The sequence below is a fragment of the Castanea sativa genome, chromosome 11, assembly GCF_040712315.1.
Source record: "Castanea sativa cultivar Marrone di Chiusa Pesio chromosome 11, ASM4071231v1".
Taxonomy (NCBI): Eukaryota; Viridiplantae; Streptophyta; class Magnoliopsida; order Fagales; family Fagaceae; genus Castanea; species Castanea sativa.
In genome coordinates, this window is record NC_134023.1 from 11,356,450 (window position 1) to 11,379,585 (window position 23,136).

Sequence of the window (23,136 nt, forward strand, 5' to 3'; positions counted from 1 at the left end):
TCTCTATAACCATGTTTATAAACATATAATATTTCACTTATATTATAGTAAATATAAAAGTTTATTATAAAATATTACCTCAATTCAGAACAAATTATTCATAGTTTTAGACTTTAGTATCAAATAAAAGAAAAAAAAACACAATATAAAAAATAGAAAGCTTAGTTGTTCATTGCATACTAAGAAAACAAATAATACTAAGAAATTAATATAAATAAGTTATCATTATGCCTTTACAAAAATTCAAAAATTACAAAACTAAAAAATTAAAAAAAAAAAAAAAAAAGCTTTTTTCTGTACCGGCCGATATTGCCCAAAATTGGCCGGTATGGCCGGTACGGCCGGTACCGGTACGGTATCGGCCACACTAGCTTTTACTACTATTGCTGCTACCGGTGCTAACCCATTGCCCCATTTTCTTTCTCCTCATCACAACCAAAACAAACTCATGTCATCTTAAAAAAAAATAAATAAATAAGTATGACTATTAATTATTTTTTGTCCCGGCGCATCATCTCCTTGACCCTTGCTGAAGTGAATATGTGTGCATTTTCTTCTCTCACTCTCTCTCTTTTATTAATCATTATCATATATTCTTTTACCAATAGTATTATTTTGTTTAATTTTCTATTTTAGCCTTCAAGAAAGCACCTATGTGGATGTGTCTTATGATTTCATTTTTGTTTCTTTCTTATACACTATATGAGTGCTTAGATCAAATATGATTTTTTTTAATCAGTTTCATGCATATTCTTTATTTATTAAGATTCTGTTGTTCATTGTTTGCATTGCTATATGATAATATATTGTATTGCTATCTTTTTTCCATGAAAGATCATCAGGCATAATTTTGATGTGAAATGTTCTTTTATTGGATATTTTTGTATTTGTTTATAATGAATTATATAATTTTTGCATGTTCATTAATGTTTAAGAATATAATAATATATCAAAGTTGATAATTTTGTATTAATATGAACTATGGATAATGTATCAATACTACAATTTGGCCTCCTTCTGCCTAGAAATCTCTTATTCGACGATAAGAGATTTTATAAGTTGAGCTAAATGGAACCCACCACTTAGGCATCGGTTAATAAGTAGAAAGTAGAAACATTATGTCCTCTTCCTTTGCATTTGCCTTTTGCATATCATCTCATGTGAAAAATATAAATTTATAGGCGGAACTCAAAACAATTGAATTGCTTAAGACTAAGAGCATTCCCATCCAATAAATCCATCATATTCTATTTTACCATCTCAAAAAACTACTTTATTAATTATACAATATCATTTTACAATACACTCAACATCCCAACTTTGATTTTACCATACTCCACATTAAAATAATATATCTACACAATAAAATAATATATCTACATAATAAAATAATATATTCTAGAGAGAGAGAGAGAGAGAGAGAGAGAGAGAGAATGAGACAGTGGAGAGAGAAGGCAGATTTTTGTAGGTAGAATAAAATTATAATTTTTGGATTTAGAATGTTGTGATGGTACTGTAGCAGTATTGCAAATTTTTTTAGCTTTAGCAGACCTGTTGTTAACGTTTTTTTGTGTTGAAATAGTAAATCTTGACAAGATATAACATATACCATGCCAACTGGGAATGCTCTAAGTAAAGGTTATTGTTAATTTTTTATTATTCAAAGAGCAAAGGCACAGCATTATAATAATAAATTAACTCAATTGTCATCATAAAATCTTCTGTGTCATTTAGAAAGTTCTTGCATCTAACATTTTCAATTATTTTAGGAATGACCCGAACAATTTTGAACACAAACCTCCGAGTTCTGACTAAACAAGCAGACGAACAAGGTTGACTCCACTTCACTTGGCTGCATCCTTCGGTTCTCTTTGTACAACAGAGCTATTGTTGGAAGCTGATAGGCATGGAGCATACATGAAAGATAGAAAAGGCAGAACAGCTCTTCACATTGCAGCTTACTGTGGCCATTATGCAGTAATGGAAAAGATTTTATCAAGTTGTCCGGATTGTTCTGAACTAGTTGATGATGAGAGAGGTTGGAGTGCACTCCATTTTGCAGTGAAATCATTTCATCCTCGGGGTGTAGTAAGAATCATCCTAGAAAAATCGTGTTTTAGAAGCCTTTGGAATGAGAAGGATGCCGATGGAAACACAGCTCTCCATCACGCTTCTAATTCTTCCAAGCCCCTAATGAAACTTATGAATGACCGGAGAGTAGATAAGTTGGCCTTCAATAAACAAAATCTCGACCCTTTCGACGTTGCTTTAACCAGTGAAGAAATAGGAGTTGGAAAGGTAATGCAATATTTTCTCTTCCACCCATAATATCAAGGCAGTGCTTTGTATTTTACTCTTGTTTTTCATTTTTTTACTACGGACTTCAAGAACATAGTGTCCCTTTTCAAATGTCGTATTTTCATAAAGGCTTAAACTTGTCGCACATAGTCTGTTTAACACTCCTCCAAAAACAATAGAAATTATGACTTGAAGTCACGATCTCAATTACTTTTGAGGGGTGTGTATAATAAATTATACTCTTTCATAAATTGTCAGATGTCCTAACATTTCTGTTTCTCAATCTTGAATTATTGTTCTCCATGTTGCACAGTTTTTGTACCTTCGGAAAGTTGCATTTGGGAACTTGAGTCGATCAAAGCGTGCATTTCGGAGAGTGGTCAAGGTCGAAGGGGAGGACACGATTGTGAAGAAAGATGATATCATCGAACAAAAGTTTATGTCTAGGGTGGAGAAAGCAGCCGAAGCCCATTTGGTTGTGGCCGCACTCATTGCAACTGTGACCTTTACAGCAGGAATAACTGTGCCTGGAGGTTTTGTAAGTGAAAAAGGCGCAGACCAAGGCTTTGCAATTCTGAGGACAAATGTTGCTTTCAAAGCATTCCTTATTTCAAATAGCATAGCCATGGTGCTATCTACTATTTCTGCCTTCATCTAGCTATTCGTGCCAGTATGGTTTGACCAATATTTTACTTTTTCAGGCGGCACTTCTTTCTTAGCGGCCTTTAGCCTAACCATTTTTGCCTTGGGAGCAATGATGCTGGCATTTTTCACCGGCATATTTGCTGTGTTAGGGATTGCCGATAGTATTCTTATTGCCACTATTATAACCTCCTTATGCCTCAGCCTCCCCTTTTATCTCATACCAGGAATAGCATCCTCTTTACGGATCCATATTTCCCTTTTGTATCTGATGGCTTTGTCGTGTTTAGATCATTTGCTCCACCAAATAAAATTAGAAATTGGCCTAGGATCCTAATTAGAAAAACAAAACCAAACCATTTGGAAGCCAGATACTGTTTGTAATCCCAAATTCATTTTGCCACTTTTTACTTAAAGCTTCTCTCTTTTAAACCTCAATTTTTTAATAACCTGGTCGGTCAGCTTCTTTTTTCGTTCCCTTCCCGCAATACAACACCATCCTCGTTACCCTTGCCCTGTTGCATCCAAACCCAAAAGCACTGCTGGAAGTCTTTTCTCTTTTCCTGTACACCATCACTAAAGTGGTTGCCCAAACACCACCCGTTATGTCCACACAGTTGCTACTGGACGCTGCTGTACGTTGAAGCATCTAGTTGTGAATATATCATCAAATGCTACCTGTCATTTGTTATCAGTTTGAGTTTTTGAATAATGTGAGAAATTATCCTTATCAATTTGGAAGTCTTTGAGTAATATATAGTTAATAAGCACTGTGCTTATATTTATCTATTGCTTAGGTTGCTTGGTTGTTTCTTTCTCTCAGTTTGATTGTTTGGTTGTTTCTTTTAGTTTGGAGTTTGTAAGTCTATAAATGACTCGACTTACCGCTTTGCAAAATAGTATCAATCAGAAAAATTACCACATATGTTAGTCTTTCGGAAGGTTTGGTTTTTCTTTGAATTAAAATAATTTCTCCTGCTTACTGATCAAAGTATGAAAGTTATGTTCAACAACTTACTGCTAAGTGTGGGTTTCAGTTAAATCAACTGATAAAGTCTTTGATGGTTGTATAAGAGATTTGGGGTTCAATCCTAACCTACACCAAAAATTGACTGGTGTCTTAATTTAATGATAAAGAGTTATTATCAGGAGTGGACGTTATAAGTTGAAACTCTTTAAAAAAAAAAAAAAAATTATTGCCAAGTTTTATCAATTAAACAAGTTCAAGTGAAGTAGTTTTTTGAGCAGAAACGATAGTAGGCTTTATTGATGTATATCACTTTGTACAATGGGGAAGAGAAAAGAGGGGCATTCTTCTAACCAAACAATAACCTTCTATGTCTTGCAGCATTAGCTAAATTAAGCTAGTGCAGCACGATTACATTGTAAAGGAATACTAGAAAAAGAAATAAAATTAAAACTATCCTTAATAATAGCAATGTCTTCCAAAATCCACGCCATCTCTAGAGAACATATACGGTCAGAGTTAAGCAAGTCCACCAATTCTGCAAAATTACACTCCACTTGCACATGGGAAAAGCTGGTACTTTGACAGAACAATAAAGCTTTCCTCACTACACAAGTAGCAGTACACAATGGATTCAACTCCTTCACACTTTTATCACAAACAACAGCCAAAACTTCTCCAACATAATTCCGGATAATAAATCCAATCCCAATTGAAGAAGACTTTTTTGATTGAGAGAAAGCCACATTGAGTTCGTACATACCATTAGACTGAGGGAGACTCCACCTTACTACCTTCCCAATGCTTTCCTGCAAGTTTTTCTGCTGCACTTCCACAAACTCGAGTCTGTACAAATCTGCCCGAGTCCATAGCTCATTATAAGAAGGAGCAATATTATTAAACACAGCTCTATTCCTGCATTTCCAAATCATCCAGCAAGCTATGCACAATGTATCAAAAACAAAAGCAGATAATTTCTTAAGGGCAGCATTTATTGCATCAATGAATTTCATTTTCGGGTAGTGCCTGTAATCATTCAATAGAGGGGATTGTAGCCAAATGGCTTGAGCAAATGAACACTCCAAGAAGAGATGATCACAAGTTTCAGCTTCCTCATTATAGAGTACACAAGAAAAAGAATGCAACACCTTCCTTTCAAACAGCTTTGTACGAGTTGGTAAACTGTCATTATATGCCCACCAGATAAATGTTTTAATCTTGGGAGGAACCTGAGCAGGCCAAATGCCATTCCAGAAAGAATGGAGGTAAGCTGAGTTGGATGAAGAAGCTTCATTACCTGTGGACTTTCTTTCAATCTCAAATTGTAAAAAGTATGCACTTTTGACTGAGAACGCACCATTTTTGTTCCTAGTCCAAACTAGAGAATCTTCAGGCTTTCATGGACTCAAAGGAATGGCTTTTCTGAGTGAGGCTTCAAAAGGATAAAATATAGTGTCAATGAGCATGGTTTTCCATCTAGGCTAAAATAATGAAAACTCCATGACGTCTGCAACTCTAGATTCAGGTGGTAAAATTGTACGAGGAGAGAGGACTCTTTGATTAGCTTTAGATGGCAGCCACTTGTCAGTCTAGATATTGATCAAGGAACCATTACCAACCCTCCAATGACTCCCTTGTTTGATAAGTTCTCGCCCATGAGTAATACTCCTCCAAGCATATGAAGAATGACTCGGAACAGTAGCTTTAAGAAAGGAATTATTGGGAAAATACTTGGCCTTATAAATCTTATAGAGCAAAGAATCTTGATTGTGGAGAAGCCGCCAGCACTGTTTTGCTAATAAAGCTAAGTTGAAACATTTAAGATCCCGAAACCCCAAACCTCCATCCTTCTTTGATAAACACATATGCTTCCAACTCAGCCAATGTATTTTTGTTTCCTCATTTTTCTGCCCCCACCAAAACTTCCCCATCATGGAATTAATGTCATCACACAGCCCCAAAGGAAGAAGGAAACAGTTCATAGCATAAACTAGAATGGCCTGGGCCACCGATTTTATAAGAATCTCTCTGCCAGCCTGTGATATTAATTTACCCTTCCAACTCTCAAGTTTAGATTGAACTTTACTCTTAATATCCTCAAAAGCTTGCTTCTTTCCTCTAACAATTATAGGAGGTAAACCCAGGTATTTTTCCAAAGGCATGTTGGAATTAGCATTGAAGAACTGCTTAATTTCCTCCCATAATGGATGAGGGGTATTAGAGCTGAAGAAAATGGAACTTTTGTCGCTATTTATCTTTTGCCCAGATGCAATCTCATAAGCTTGACGAATTTCCATGATAATATGACATTCAGATAATTAGTAGATTTTATTTGTTATATGAATAAAACTGTAAAAGCAATCGTAGTAGGAAAAATCACGCACAAGAGACAAGGAATTATTCACAAAGTAACAAAACAACCCGGGGTCTAGCCTAGACCATCAAATCCACTATGAAAAGGTTGTGATACAATGAAACTTACAAGACCACCAATGCAGTAATTTGCCTCGTATCTAAGCTCTTAATTTTTGTTGCAATTGCTCTTCAAGCCTCGGTGTTCACAATGATGTTATATCAAGACAATTAATACAATTAGTGATAGAGCCAGAAATTTATCTTTGAGGGCCAAACAAAAAAAAAAAAAAATTTCTATATATATATATAATATTTTATAACTCAATGTGTACTAAAAACACGTATTTATTAAAATTAAACCACCAAGAGACAATATTAACAAAGAGAACAAGTCAATAGTTTTTAATTTGTCCATAAACCTAGATTTTCAAAATAAATTATCACCATAGTAAAGTATAATGATTAAGATAAAATAATAATAAATCAAAGAATGTTAAATAGTAGACAAACAATCACTCAAATTTCAATACTAAAAAAAATACTAATAAGAAACAACTAATTACATGTTTATATATATATATATATATACTCCGTATCTCTATTATTAATAACATGATTCCCTGTTTGAGTTTCATCATTTTAGGGCCTGATTGGTAGGAGGATTTTTGTTTTTGTTTTCAAAACAGTATAAATTTTTTTTTCAAAAAATTGATCTTGAAATTAGTTTTTAGATAATAATTTTTACATTTTACGTGTTTGGCTCCCACTTTTAAGAACAATTTTCAAAATATTAAAAACAAAAATAATTGTCTGGGAGACCATTTCTATTTTTGAGATTTAAAAAAATACAGTATATATTTACAAAAAGTAACGTGTAAATCTGTAGATTACTTTTTTTGTGGGTAATGATAAGGGAATAGGGCTCATCATGTTTTTTATTTTTATTTTTAATGATAAGTTTCAAATTTGAAATGTGAGAATTCTTTTTGTGATAAAGATAAACTCCTAAATTTAAGAGATAAAAGAGTTTGGACAAATATATAGGGTCCACTATTTTTAATTTATTTACAACTATATCATTAAAAACATTTTCTGTATTCTAAAAACACCCCTTAAGTCATTTTCAAAATTCTGTTTTAAATCAGGAAAATAGGATACAATTTTTTGAAAACTGTATTTAAAAAATATTAGCCGAACAATAAATTCAAGTGTGAGACCCACCATTTTATAGATTACAAAACAAAAAACTATATTTAAATACTCTTACCAAACAGCCCCTTACATACTAAAATATACTCATACAAATTCTTAAACTCTCTCAAAAAAAAATTCAAACTTTAATCCCATGTACAAATAAATTTTTAAAACATTACATAGAGAAAGATTATAAAAATTAGAACACTATCTTTATCTTACTTTTAAATATTATGACACTAAACCGGAAAAATAAAAAAGTCTCATCACACTCACAAAGCACCTATGATGAGACTAGCATGATATAGTAGTATATTTTTATCAGGTTTACTAATGGAGTAATTTATTATATTATATTTATAATTTCATATAATTTATTTATTATTTTAATAACAATTAAATATATAGAAGAAAAGTCCAATTAAAAGAAGATGAAAAGGAAAAAAAAAAAAAAAAACCTTCGGATTCTACACCAATACACTTGCTTTTGTAGGCTTTTCCTTCTTAACCATCCACGTGGATGGAGGCATTTCCTAATTGGATGGTTGGATTAAAACTGCAAGTGATACATACCGCTTGCTTTGTAAATAATGGAAGAAAGTGTAGAAAAAAAAAAAACTGCGTGGCGGTGCAAATTGGTACCCGAGCTGTTTGTAAGTAAAGCCCTAGAATTATTTTTTAACTAGGAAAATTAGATTTTTTTTTTCTTCTTTTATTTTTTGAAATGACAGTAAACTGAAAACTGAAAAATACTGTAGCAAAATAATTTTTTAATGTATAAATAGTACTGTAAGACCTACTTTTAATAAAAAATTTTGAAAAAATATATAAACAGTATACGTACAGTATGCGCACAATGTGTGCGCATTGCGATTTTGTCCTCCTCAGCTGAAACGAAAAAAAAAAATTACTAAAACGCGTTTTGCATCCAGACGTGGACGCAAAACCCAGCTCCCAAACGCGTTTTAAATGTCCAAACAGGAAACCAAAACAGAAAAAGAATTATGAAAAAAAAAAAAAAAAAAAAAAAAAAAAAAAAAAAGAAGACGGCAAAAAAAAAAGAAAGAGAAAAGGAAAGCTTTGGGCCCGTTGGGTTGGGCCGATTACGTCTACAACTGAGCCCAAAATCGCATCTGTGAGTCTCTCTTAAAACTAAAACCCTAATAAAAAACCACAGCAACGCAGCAGTGACCAGTGAAACAGCGATGGGGAGGAAGAAGAGCGAGAAGATAATTCTGCCGCCGGAGCTTCCGCCGGAGATACCTGACGACGAAGTCGAAGTCTCCGACGAGGACTTACAGTTCGTCCAACACAATCGCCAATACGCTCTCGGATTTTCCCGCCTCGACACCCAATCTATCACCAAGTCCGTACACGCACTCTCTCTCTCTCTCTCTAAACGATGTCGTTTTTCTTTGATAGTTATCTAGAATGTATTTTGTGTTTCACTCACTCTGGTTTTTCAAATGCAAATTGATGATAAACGCTGTCGTTTTACTCTGTATTTTGAAGTAAAATTTAGGAAAAATGATACGTTCAGAGTTTCACATGCAGATGATAGAGGCGAAATTTATTGAGAAAATGTGTATTTTTATGTGTTGTTATGATAGAATTGGCAAATTTTTATTTTTATTTTTTGCTTTTAGTTTGTAAATTTAGTTATAGTGATGTGATTGCATGGAAAATATATAGCTATTGGAGAGTAGAAAATATTTGAGAGTTTTTGAAATTTCTGTTTTGTAGTTAATTCAGAAAAAAAAATTATTGAGAATTTGTGTGTTTTGATAGAAAGTCTAATGTGTTACTTGGGAATTGCTACGTGATTGTGTAAGAAAATGTATCTATTAGAGAGTAAAAACTAATTTTTTAAAATAATTCGATAGTTGGAGGTGATATGAATCCTACACATTTCCATTTGAGACACTAGGAGAGTTGCCAGTTGAGCTACAAGGCTGTTGGCAAAAACAAAAAATTGAGCTTTGTGTTGTGTGAGTTTGTAAACTAGAATTTCAAATTCAAGCTTTTTTTTGGGCAAGGATTATTATAATGATACTTACATACGTATATATGCAATAACTCTGTGTGTGATGGGTTATTATTATTTTTGGGTGAAGATTGTGTTATGTGAGTAGTGGATTTTGATGAATTTTATTGTATGTGCGAAGGCATGTTACTCGTGTAGCTGATGCGAAAGAAGATGCTTTGGAGGCTTTGTATGAGAAGCGCTTAAAGAAGAAGGCATTGCAGAAAGAAAAAGAGGAGAGTGGAGTACAGATTGATCCTGTGGATGCCCTTCCCGTTAAGACCTTAGATGGAAAACTCTACTATCGAACACGTATGTTGTGGTTATTGTTGGCTTTTTTTACATTTGTGTGTGTGTGTCTGTATGTGTGTGCATGCGTGCCAATGAGCGAATTTCAAAAAATCACATTCTCCCTCTATATTAATGGGGTGGAGGATGACTTTTGTGGATTTGAGACCCACCTTGTGTATTTGTATTGCGGTGTCTTATCTGTTTGTAAGAAAGATCTTTAGTTGTATAATGTGTTTGAATGGTTTGTGTTGTTGTTATGTGATGCAGTAACGAAGACATCTACATTATCTGAACTTGGTGATGAGGAAGCTGGTAGCACGGAAAAAGGCATGGTGAGGCTGACAAAACCGGAAAGGAGGGCAAAGCTTAAAAAGCAGAGGAAAGAGGCAAAGAAACTAGGGAAGGAGTTGGAGAAAGTAGAAGAAGTGCAACAGACCCCTCAAGCGGCAGTGCTGGTATTGTCTAACCGGTGTCACTTTTTTGATGTTATTAAAGAATTTAACTTTTTTCCTCCCTATAGCTGAAGCAATTGGAAATTGAATAACCTGAGATTTAAATTTATTTCAAAAGAGGAAAAGAAAGAAAATTTTGAAGTTTTGCAACTGCATGATGAGTACATTTGTGACAATTGCCAAGGAAAACCACGTGCACTGACTTTGTAGCTATGGTTGTCACTTGTTAGTTATGTTTTTCTCACTGCATTTGATATTGTCTTCCATTGTCTGAATGCATTAGCAATTTAGCATCTTTAATATATAAGAGAATTGCAGTTTATTTTACAATACTTAAATCTAAAGTTTTGTTATGGAGTGAAAGTTGTAGAATTGTTTCAATTGTTCTTCCCCTTTTGTTCTGATCAATTTAGATCTATATAAGATTTATATAGATCTAAATTGGTCCTGTCTTGTGTTCTGGAATTTAAAAATATATTTAAATTTAATTTAAAACGGCTCGTATGTTGTGACTTGGAATAAGCCTTTCTTCGTAGAAGAAGGAAATATTAATTTCTCCCTATAACCCATCTATGAATGATAATATTTAATCAGTAATATCGACAAATTCTTGCAGAGCCAAAAGAAAATAAATATGAAAATTAAATAAAAAAAGAAAACATCAGCAATAATTCTTTCTATCTTAGGATGTGTATATGCTCCTATGCATACAAAACATTTCTCTTGAATTGTGGTCTGCATATCCCCTAAAGCAATCTATGTTTTTTTGTATAGGCTGAGGTGAAAGAAGATCTCACAGCTGAAGAAGCATTTGAAAGTAAGAAGCAAAAACTTGCAGAGCTGGGAATGGCACTCCTTGCAAATCCAGAGCCGAATATTAAATTATTAAAGGAGATGTTACAAATTTCTAAAGATAATGATCATGCTATTTCCAAACTTGGAGTACTATCCATGTTGGCTGTTTTTAAAGACATCATCCCGGGGTAGGACCCATGCTTTTAGTCTATAATGCACATTTTATATCTTATTTACTCTCCCCCCCCCCCTGGGTTCACGTTAAAGCTTTAGTTTCTTACTTGTCTTTTTTTTTTTTTGAGCATCACAGCTACCGGATCAGGCTTCCTACTGAAAAGGAGCTGGAAATGAAGGTTTCTAAGGATGTTAAGAAGATGCGGTTCTATGAATCAACTCTTCTTTCTGCATACAAGGTTGGTGCACTTCCTTTTGACTATATTCAAAGCTTAATGCCAAATTGGATTTTGGAAGCTCGCTAATGTATATGTTTCTTTCTTTAGAATTTTATCATGTATCCTGTTGCTCAATGTGCTTTTATGGGAAGGTTTTCTTTTTCCTGGTTTTGTGGCATTTCTTAATTCTAAAATTGATACCAATACATTGTTTTGTTATTAATTCTCTGCCTCATCTGATTTTAACTTGTTCCATGACCTCAAATATTTAACATTTTGATAAAAGATATTACCCTGATATAATATACAAGTTATAACAATAAATTGGTTTTTCAGAACTTGTCTGCCTCATATATATTTAATTTCTTTCATGAGCTGTAATGTATAAAATTTTAATGAAACAAATTACTATCTTTTGTTATACCTATTGATGTTATTAAAGTTTCTAGAGCATGCAGCTTTTTTTATTTATTTTTACCAGATTTCATTAATTAAAATATAGTGTATGCTTAAAGAAGAAATGGAGTGCCTGTAGACTTGATCTGATTTATAAAGCTTTAAACTCCATAGATATAAGATTCTAGTTTTTTTTAACTGATTTTTCAGTTAAAGAATTTTGGTACTTATAGTTCAAAAAAAATTTAATTACTTATTCAAAGAAGGTGTGTGTATGAATTTATTTTACTCACAAAGAAAGGTTTGTTTGTTTGTGTATCTGATAAGTAGAAGACAATAAGATTATCATAAAATGAAAAAGGGTACACGGAAATGTATAGAAGGGCCAAAAAAGAAAAAGAATTAAAGTCCACCTAGCTTTCTCTTACTAATTTTACTTTTGTTCTTGAGATTTTTATATGTATAGATGAGTGCTATACTGTTTTTTTTTTCCTTGTAATTTGTTAATTTTTTTAATGTAAAACTTTAAGACTTTGCTTTATTTTTTTTATATAAATAAATTAGATTCTGATATGAAAATTTGTGTAGAACAGCAATAACAAAATTCAATACCAATTACAAACAGGAGTCACTTGTTATGCTTGGTGGGTTTATTCAAGATACAAACCAGTGGATTTATTCAATGATACAATCCATTTTTAGTGGTAAAGTTTAATCAATTCTGTGTTATGGACACTCACATTAGGTAACTGTTTTAGGAAGAAAAGGAGAGCAATCCATTGAGTTCAGATAGCTGGGGTTTTTGATTTAGCTGCACTTCTAGTTAAATCCATGTCATAATGTGGATTGATTTTTTTAAATAGTTGATAACAGATTGGAATCTAATACTGTTACATGCTCGACATATATGGCCGCTTTCATGATTCCATCAGCAAAGGTTTTTTATTTAGAATGTATTGGCAATGTTGCAGAATGTTTACAATTCTTACCTGTTGTTTGGATTGTCTGAAAACTGAAGGCTTGAATGTTCATAGTGATAACTTTTAATGGGTTTATTCTTCTAATTCATGTTTACAGGCATACCTGCAGTGGTTGATAATGTTAGAAAAGAAGCCTTCATTTCAGCATGTTGCTGTTCGCTGTATCTGTGCTTTGCTTGATGCAGTTCCGCACTTTAACTTCCAGGAGAGCTTGCTAGGTGTTATTGTCAGAAATATAGGTTCCTCAGATGATGTGATAAGGTTTTCATATATTTATTTGCCTTTTCTGTTTATATAGGTTCCTCAAATGATGCCAAAAGCCTTGTAGCTCAACGAGAAGCTTAGAATTTGAATCCCTCCACCCCCAATAATCTAATTATTAAAAAAAATATTCAATCATTTTCTTGAGGAATAACATGAATTGCCTTTAATGTTTAAAATTGAAATAAAAAGGTATAATTCCAATTTGGGGAAAAAAAGTATAGGACAAAGTGAAGGCCTCTTTTGTAGAGAATTTAGCTTTTTCTCAAATTCTCATTTTGAAAATGTCTACTACTGGACAGGAAACTATGCTGTGCTACAGCTAAGTCACTTTTTACCAACGAGGGAAAACATGGAGGTGAAGCTACTGTGCAGACTGTTCGAATGATTGCAGATCATGTGAAAGCTCATAATTGCCAGTTGCACCCTGATTCCATTGAGGTGCAAGTTCAATTTATTTTATTATATTTTTAATTGATTCTTTTGCTGTAGTCAACCCTGGATGTGAATTTTTAGGATTAACAAAATCTGGTTTGATTCAAAATTTGGATGGTAGTGACTTTGTAGAAAGTATAGCAGCATCCTACTTATACTGTCAGTTACTGTACAAAAACTAGATTTATGATATGATTGTTTATACCTTATCTTTGGTTGTTACCTAAATTTGGACTCCATGAGTAGCTAATGTGAAAGAAGATTTCTTGGGTCACAGAGGTGCTTAAAGACTTTTTTGATGTCTAGCCTTATTGAGACTTGTCATTTTGACTGATCTTTGCAATTTATATTCTATAAGTTCATCCCCACTGACTTTTTGCCTGTCTTTTTTATATCTCTTTTATTCTTTTCACTCTTTCTCAGGTTTTCTTGTCTCTGTCATTTGATGAGGATCTCCGGAGGCAAGAAAAAGCAGCAAATGAGGACAATAGAGTCAAAAACAAGAAAAATAAAAAAAGAAAGAATCTTGAGGAGCCAAGCCAAATGCCAGGCAGTGATAAAAAGAAAAGTAGGAAAGAGTTGATGACAAAGATGAGAGAGGAGGTATTCCTTTATCCATGAGAATAATTGTCTACTTGGTTTTTATGTTTCTTATTTGATTTATTCATCATGATGCTTTTTACAGGTTGCTGCCGATTATAAGGCTGCTTCTTTTACCCCTGATGTTACAGAGCGGAGGGTGATGCAAACACAGACACTTTCTGCTGTATTTGAGACATATTTCCGTATTTTGAAGCATACCATGCAATCAACATCTGTGAGGTGTGTTCACATGTTTTTACAAGAAAGAGAGACAATATGAATTTATTAGTCCAATCTGTCCTGTCTGTAAAAGGCTAATTGGTTAACTTGCATAATTGGGGCCAGTGAGGGCAGATCCACTTTCGATTTGGCTCATGTTTTGCATATGGCAGATCAGTCATTAGATGAGAATTTAGCTCTGCCATATGCTTGGGAGTCTAGGCAACTAACCATCTATCCAGTTGCCTTAGTTCTTATTTGTTGCATGTTTATATCTCGGAAATAGTTGATTTGCATTGGCTGTTGTACACATTTTATGCATGTAAGTGAACTTTTATCACAATTTTAGGTGTTTGAAGATGATTCTGGAAATTGATGCTCATTTCTACTGCTGCTTTTGTCACCTTTGGGGTATAATTTAGTCTTGGACTTTTGTTCGACCTTGCAGAATCATATGCTGAATAAGAGTTATTCTAGGACCACAACCAATTCCACACTCATTTTCACAACCATCCCATGTAGTAGACTGTAATTGGTTGTTTGTCACTTTCACATGGACTTGCCACGTTTTTCCCACCACTCACAATTAGTCACATTGGATGGTTGTGAAAATGGGCATGAAATTGGTTGTGGGCCTTTTTTTTTTTTTTTTTCTGAATAATGATATTACTTGATATGATTGATATAATGGTTGGTCAAGGGGAATCTGTAGTGTAGAAAATCCGATGAAAGTTGACTTTTCACTGGCTTGATTTTAGTAGGTTGTATCTTTTGTTGCTTTGACTCTTGTTTAGAGACAGGGTAATTGTTCTTAAGTTGCCTCTAGGTTGGACAAAAAGCAAGCACTTATGATTTTCTCTTGCCTGCTCTATTTTCAAACAATTAAAATCTGAAATGCTATGTATTTATAGATATGAGCAGGCAAATAATATGTACCTTATCCTGAACTTTTTGTATTACTGCTCTCTGATATAGTAAAAATTTTCTTGTAATCTGGTATTGGTATCTTCTTAGTTGCCATCTTTCTAACTGTTTTACCTATAGGCAATTTTATGTTGATACCATCTTCCTGATTATTTTATCTATAATTAATTATGTTCACATCTAAGACATTATAGTTGCTACGTATTGAATCCATTTTCAATATGATCTGCGTGAGTGTAAGTAGGTTATAAAATTTTGGAGTTGGTTCTATAGATTGAACCTGTCCAGAAATAGGTGATTGGAAAATAATGTCTGGACGAATGCTTAATTCCATGAAAACTGTTTATGCATTGAATTGAGTTCTCATATATACTCAGATTAGCACCAGGTCATAATTTTTTTTTTTTTCAGTTTTTCTTGAGGTTATTGTTCAGATATATATATATTTAATTTTTTTATTAATATTAATTATTTTTTATAGTTTGTATTAAAGTTAAATTGGAGTTAGACTTACTAAATATTTTCCTTATTTTATTTCTCAGCCAGGAAGAGATTGCTGATTCAGATTCTGGTGCATCTGGGTCCCACCCACTGCTCTCTCCATGTCTGAAAGGATTAGGAAAATTCTCGCATCTAATTGACTTAGATTTTATGGGCGATCTTATGATTTATCTTAGAAAGCTTGCTGCTGGCAGTGGCAACTCTGGCAATTGTTCACAGAAAAATTCGAAATATTTGACTGTATCTGAGCGCCTCCAGTGCTGCATTATTGCTTTTAGAGTGATGAGGAGCAATCTTGATGCCTTGAATGTTGATTTACATGAATTCTTTGTTCAGCTTTACAATATTATGCTTGAGTACAGCCCTGGAAGGTTAGTAGTGATTGTGCTGATTTGAAAATCTTGCTTTGGAAACATATATTCTCTACTGCTACCTGTTAGGAAATGTTGTCTTTTATTTTATTCTATTTTATATTATATTATAACTTGTTTGTATATATAAAATGATAACTTGTATGCTTATCTGCAAGAGCTTTCTGAAACAGCCTTGTCCACCTGCTTTAGCTTATTATAGTCTCTTGGTTTCTTAGATAAAAAACGACCTTTGTTCTAAATGAGATTTTCTGTTTAAACTGATTTATCTGACATGAAAAGAATAATTCGTAACTATGACACTTATGCATTCATGTGTACCATAGTATTGAACAATGGATACTTTGTCTTCATCTGTTGTAAGTTTAATTTGTACATGTGTATTGATATTTCCTGATCTGCATATCTTTATTAATGTGCATGTTCTCTCTCTCTCTCTCTCTCTTGCTTTCTCCAAACGGAGTCAGTTAAGTCATCTTTTTTTTACCATACATGGATCCAGCCCTCTCTTTTTCAATCACACATGAATTAGCCCCTCCTCCCTTCTCTTTCCTAGATGTGCATTTTGAATACTTGTGGACACAAGTGCTTTGCTCTGTCCAGTTCAAGTCAGGCAACTGTTGAAACCTTTACCGTAAATTTATTCCCAGATTTGCAGCATAACATTTTCTGTTTCTCTTTTGGGGTTGGTCTGATTTGTTTCCTTCCATCTTCTTTTGGGTTGGGTTTTAAGTGTGTTCTTTCTCTTTTTCATTCCTTCAGTTGTATTTAACATCTCTCTCTCTCTCTCTCTCTCTCTCCAAATAGTGGCTGCACGCAAGGGAGATGCAATGCATTTATTGATATATTTTGTTTTTTTGGGTTTGTGGATCAGAGACCGGGGTGAAGTGTTTGCTGAAGCTCTGAAGCTGATGTTGTGTGAGGATAGACAGCATGACATGCAAAAGGCTGCTGGTTTTGTAAAACGTTTGGCCACATTTTCGTTATGCTTTGGATCTGCTGAGTCCATGGCTGGTATATTATTTACATGCAGTTACCTAATTAGTTATCAAAAACCTGTTGGTATGCTTCTCTTTTATTTATCTGGTTCTTCTCTGGAACTTTGCAGCCTTGGTTACGTTAAAGCATCTTCTTCAGAAGAATATCAAATGCCGGAATCTGTTAGAAAATGATGCTGGAGGTGGTTCCGTTTCAGGTATCATTGCGGTAAGTTCTTGGCAATTCTTGTGCGAAGAGAAAATATGCACATTGTTGTGTTTTTTATTCATAACCTCTGCTCCACCTTGATTGTTTGTAATGCATGAGAATTCACTCATTTTTTTAATTAAATTTTTTTCTCATGCTCTACTTACTGTGAAACGCATTTAGTTCATCAAGATACTTATCAAAAAACATTGAGTTCATCAAGAGGCCTAGTAAAATGAGATGGAATGTTTTCAGTGTGCTTTAATGCCTACAACAACAGGATTATTACACGTTCATGTTGATAGTTGCACTATTATTATTTTTTAAAGCGGTGAGGATATTATTAAGAAAGGTATATTTGTCTACATAAAAGTTGCTCTTGGATGGACTATAATATATACCTGCGGTTTGGAATTTAGCTCTCTTCCATGAGCTTGTGGCATTTTATTAAAGTGGTGCTCCTGCTTAATTCCTTTGGGAATTCAATAACTAACCTGAAATTTTCCTTCTCTTTCTCTGTCCGTTATGCAGAAATTTCAGCCATATGCCTTAGACCCCAATTTAAGTGGTGCTCTTGCTTCAGTCCTTTGGGAACTCAATTTACTATCTAAGCACTATCACCCAACAGTCTCAACAATGGCTTCAAACATTTTAAGTATGAGCTCTGCTCAAAACCAAGTTCATCTATCTATCGTCTCTCCTCAACAAGCTTTCATGGACTTGTCACTTGAACGTGAATCCTTCAAGCCACAGAATGAGAGCATGAAATTGAATAACAAGAGGAAAAAAGGGAGTGGGGCTTCCAAATCAGCTTCTATTGAGCCTATTCCAGACACTAGTTCAATCGATGAAGATGAGGTTAGAAAGAAACTTTCAACACATTTCAATCTCCTTCGTGACATTAAGGAGAATGAAAGATTGAGGAGCGAGTTAGATCGCACAACGTTATACCTACAGCTATATGAACAACATAAGAAGCAAAAGAAAAAAGGGAAGACAAAGACCAAGAAAAGTGAAGTATTGACTGCTTAGTAATTTATTGTCTTCCAAAAATTTTGTGATTTTCTTATAATGTATATTTTTCTATTTTTTTGGTTCCCATTTTCTACATCTCCTTTCCCTAGATGCAATTCTTTACAGTTCCCTTTATAATTTAGCGGGGCAAAACTTACTTCTACTGATGGTTTAGCAATCCTAATTTTGTGTACCTAGCATCCAAAGAACAATGAAGTTATTTTTGACGTTCCGACCTTTTCCAATGTTACTTTTGTAAGATCAGACTTCTCACTACTCGTTCAATATCAACTGCAAGTGAAACAAATTGCTTTGAAAATCTCTCTTTTAAATTTTTTTTTTAACTTAAATATTATTTTTTGAGTTGACTTTATCTGCTCAATTCCTTTGTTTCTTTTACTAATTTTTATTTGCAAGCAAAAAGAAAAAGAAAAACAGAGAAAGAAGTCACTAAACAAATGTGGTGTTGTCATGTACCACCAGCGCTTTGATGAGGCTATTATTGTGGGTATAGAACACTTGTTGAAGTGCTATGTTTCGAATCGTTCAATTCTTATATCATGTGAAGTAATATGTGAACTTATTCAACTAAGCCACACCCAGCAGTGGTCAAAACAAGTCCCAGGCAAGGAGCGTGTTCTCTCTACATAACTGAAATATTAATTATTTCTCACAAACTGTATCTCATAGACAATCTCAATAGATTAATAAGTCCCTCTCTAACTTTAAACATGATAAAAATAACAATTACATAAGAAAAATATATGCTTTCTACTTTGCTGGAAAGATGAGAAACTTGTTTGCATCAATCTTTACACGCTCTTATCTGTAATATTACACAATAATAGAATATGACATCAGGAAAATCTAAAAGAAAGGAGACCTAATAGGTATCCCTTTTCTACGTCTTTTGGGATTACATTGACAAGGTTCATCACTCCTATTAGTTGCTAAAGATGGCACCTCATTGGAAAGATCTCCTTCTGATATCATTGTATCTTTCACCTATAATCAAATTATATGTACTAGTGAGAAATCTTTTCAAACATGTATATCAAATTACAAAACAGAATATTGAAAGGTAATTATAAATTAAAAAATATATATCTCACCTTGCACGTGAGTGAGCAAAACTTGAATGATCCTCTTTGCTGAGTTGAAAAAAATTTGGATAAATCCAATAGTTCATATCCACATATTTGACACTTGTAAGTAGCATTGGCCCGACATTTATCCACTTTGTTTCTTGAGTGAAGAAAAACTACTTTAAAGCCGTTAAAACTATATTTGTGTATATCGGAAATATCCAACAATTCGAATATATTTATAACTCGAAGCGCATTGTGACGTGAAGCTTTGTAAACCTAAAAAAAACACATTGTACTAAGATATACGACAACAAGAAATTGGGATTATATATATAAAAGAAGTAACCACCATTAACGAAAAAAAAAAAAAAATTACTTGGAGAACTTTGTGGCCTTCATCATCATGCTCTTGTTTGCAACTTTCACAAAATACTTCGCTGCAGTCTACACAGAAGAAATTACAGAGTGTACCTTCGTGTTCGTCACAATTCTCATAGAATTTAGAATCTAAAATCAACGTTAGCCATGGTGGTGGAAACTTGGAAGGCATACTGATCATCGATACAGTTCTTCTCCCTTAAATCCTTTAAGATTATATGCTTGTAGTTGTGGTACATATTGCCTATTGGGTTCTTATTTATATATACTACTACTACATGGGTTATCTCGAATTGGACAATCCTATTCCAACTAGTACTAGCTAGTTCTCCTCTAATTACATCCGGAGTTGTATTCTATATTATAACCGCCTCTACTTGTCAAAGGGTTTTAGGTTTTTGGGTGCCACACTTTTATTACGTATATACAGTATATACACATCCCAATTCTCTATATTTAAAATAAATAAAAAAATTTAAAAAAAAGCCCTATATACAATATCGTTTAGGGTCTCATATTCTTACTTTCTTTCAGATCCTAGCTGAGAGAGAGAGACTCATGCACACTTGGTACACCGTACACCATGAAATCAAATAATTGTTTTTGCTACGTCAGAGATTTCTTTTTTTTTTTTTTTTTTTTTAATAAATGTGATTTCATTACCTTGGTAAAATCTAACTTGATAAAATCTAGAACACTAATTAGAGAGGGCTTCAAGGACTCTTCAGAGGACCCAAAATTCGTTATAGACCCACGTACAATGTGGGTATATATGACACCGGAAGAGGCAAAAGAAAAAGATTACTCATGCCAATAGGTTCAGTTGGTCACTACCATTGAGTTTTCTCCTCATAATATAACGAGTGATAACAAATTAATGGTAAAAAAATGAAGTGTCATTATCTGTAGGTAGTTTAACTATGAGTCATGTACAAATAATTGTGAGCAATATGTTCATTATGTTGGGCTAAGCAATATTTGCCGATGTTAAACAAATATATTTGTTTATATCCAAAATATATATATATATATATATATATATATATATATATATATATATATATATATATATTGAAAGAATTAGTAAAAGGCTTGAAGCTCCAACAATGGAGGTGATACGAAACCGAGATAAAAATTGGAAAAGAAAACTCTCTGAACTTTTGTATTCAAGCATTATTAATCTCATGCACATACATCGCAATACATAGCTTACAACGGTTTCTAGAAAGATCCAATCTAACAAACTCTAACAACCTAATGACAGCTGTATATAGAAATATCTCTAAAACATCTAAAACAAACTTTATACAAATATCCAAAGCAAGTCAGTTGAAAACAAAGGTTGAAAACAGAGCAAGTCAAGCCGTGCTTCAGTGAGGAAGAACAGCTCCATAAAGTGACCGTTTTCAACCTTGAATAAGTCATGCCTTATCATTTAGACAAACGTCATCATTTTGACTTCTCAGCAACATATCTGAAAACTAGCCGTTAGCCAATTCTTTAATTCTATCTTCATCCCCCCTCAAAACCTTGGGCACCACAGTGAACAAGATTTTGGAATAGAGAATCTGGAAACGATGCGTGGGCAAACTCTTGGAAAAAATGTCAGCCAGCTGATTAGCCGTAGATATATACTTAATTTGAAGATCCCAGCGAAAAACCCGTTCACGAACAAAATGATAGTCAACCTTTATGTGCTTCGTGCAGGCATGAAATACAGGGTTCAAGGCAATAGCCAAGGCAGAGACGTTATCACACCAAATCTTGGGATGAAGGGCAAGATAGATACCCAAATTGTGAAGAACCTGACGAAGCCAACAAAGTTCAACAGCCGTGGAAGCCAGAGCACAGTACTCAAACTTTGTAGAAGATCTGGAAACTGTGAGCTGATTCTTAGCACTCCAGGTGATGGGGTTATAACCCAAATACACAATGAAGCCCGTCGAGGAACGGCGATCATGAGGATCACCAGCCCAATCCGAATCGGAGAAGGCAGATAGAAAAAGAGGGCCAGGTCGAAGAAGAACACCAAAGTGTTGAGTGCCAACCAGGTAACGTAGAATACGTTTCGCAGCAACAAGATGAACATCTATAGGAAATGACATAAATTGGCAAACTTGATGAACAATAAAGCTCAAATCTGGTCTAGTGAAAATGATATAGTGCAGCGAGCCAACCAGACTACGATAAACGCGAGGATCAAGAAGAACAGAGTCTTCATTTGGAACAAGACGAACATGGGGAACACAAGGTGTTTTGGCAGGTTTGGAATGAAACATATTATGCTTGGTGAGAAGATCAGTGATGTATTTAGCCTGATTGATGAAAAGCCCCTTAGGTGAACGATGGATGTGAAGACAAAGGAAGAAATGCAAATCACCCAAGTCCTTAAACTCAAAAATTTGGCTCAACTGGGCAATAAGAGATTGGAGAAAAACAAGAGAGTTACCAGTAAGGATGATATCATCCACGTAAACCAGTAGATACACGAGGATCTTGTTATATTGAAGAATAAACAGAGAGGAGTCAGCCTGAGAGGATTTAAACCCCATGTGAAGAAGTTGAGTAGAAAATCTCTCAAACCAAGCACGTGGAGCCTGTTTCAAACCATAGAGAGATTTCTAAAGTTTGCAAACATGGGTTGGGAATTTAGAATCAACATAACTCGAGGGCTGGACCATGTAAACAGTCTCCTTGAGATAACCATGCAAGAAGGCATTTCATACATCAAGCTGCTTCAAAGGCCAATTGAACTGGACAGCATGAGATAAAATAATCCTCATAGTGGGTGGCTTAATGACAGGGCTAAACATTCCATCAAAATCAACACCAAATTGTTAATGGAAGCCCTTGGCCATAAGTTTGGCTTTGTAACGACTGATAGAGCCATCATTGTTGCGTTTCAGTTTATAGACCCACTTACATCCCATAACATTTTGATTGGGATGAGGAGGAACAAGCACCCAAGTACCCTGCCTTTGAAAAGCCTCAAATTCTTCATTCATTGCTTGGCACCACTGAGGATGTTGCACTGCAATTTTGAAGCTTGGAGGCTCCAATTCTGAATAGTCAATCTTAGCTGGAGGAGCCTGAACAGCAGTGAAGGCCTTAGGTCGAGAAATACCATTTTTAGACCGAGTGATCATAGGATGAATGTTGGTGGTTGGAACTAAAGGTAGAGGAGCAGGAGTGGGATCAGGTGTAGGGGCAGACTCAGAAGAAGAAGGGGAAGCAGGAGGCTGAGATGGAGGGTCTACAGAGGAGATAGGTGTAGGAGTAGGAGTAGGAAGTGGAACCTGAGACTGATCTATGTGAGAAAGAATAAATGTAGAGTCTGGAGTGGGCTGAGTACAAGACTTATGTGATGTGATTGGAGATGGAGGTGTAGGATGA

At 34.3% G+C, this 23,136-nt stretch overlaps 2 protein-coding genes and 1 pseudogene across 2 annotated transcripts; 2 read left to right on the top strand and 1 right to left on the bottom strand.

Moving 5' to 3' along the window:
- Positions 1-1,771: 1,771 nt before the first annotated feature.
- On the top strand, positions 1,772-3,277 carry LOC142616068 (uncharacterized; annotated as a pseudogene).
- Positions 3,278-4,299: 1,022 nt separating this feature from the next.
- Positions 4,300-6,204, bottom strand: LOC142616070 (uncharacterized). Its single transcript, XM_075788956.1, has 2 exons — positions 5,527-6,204; positions 4,300-5,136 (listed from the first exon to the last, which is right to left on the bottom strand). The coding sequence occupies exons 1-2, from the start codon at positions 6,202-6,204 to the stop codon at positions 4,300-4,302; spliced, it is 1,515 nt and encodes a 504-aa protein (XP_075645071.1).
- Positions 6,205-8,622: 2,418 nt separating this feature from the next.
- LOC142615871 (nucleolar complex-associated protein 3) lies at positions 8,623-18,509 on the top strand. The gene is made up of 13 exons (XM_075788784.1): positions 8,623-8,822; positions 9,622-9,791; positions 10,038-10,225; positions 10,997-11,205; positions 11,328-11,430; positions 12,883-13,046; positions 13,349-13,487; positions 13,905-14,084; positions 14,167-14,303; positions 15,749-16,078; positions 16,953-17,092; positions 17,187-17,284; positions 17,795-18,509. The coding sequence occupies exons 1-13, from the start codon at positions 8,662-8,664 to the stop codon at positions 18,293-18,295; spliced, it is 2,520 nt and encodes an 839-aa protein (XP_075644899.1). The 5' UTR covers positions 8,623-8,661; the 3' UTR covers positions 18,296-18,509.
- Positions 18,510-23,136: the final 4,627 nt, after the last annotated feature.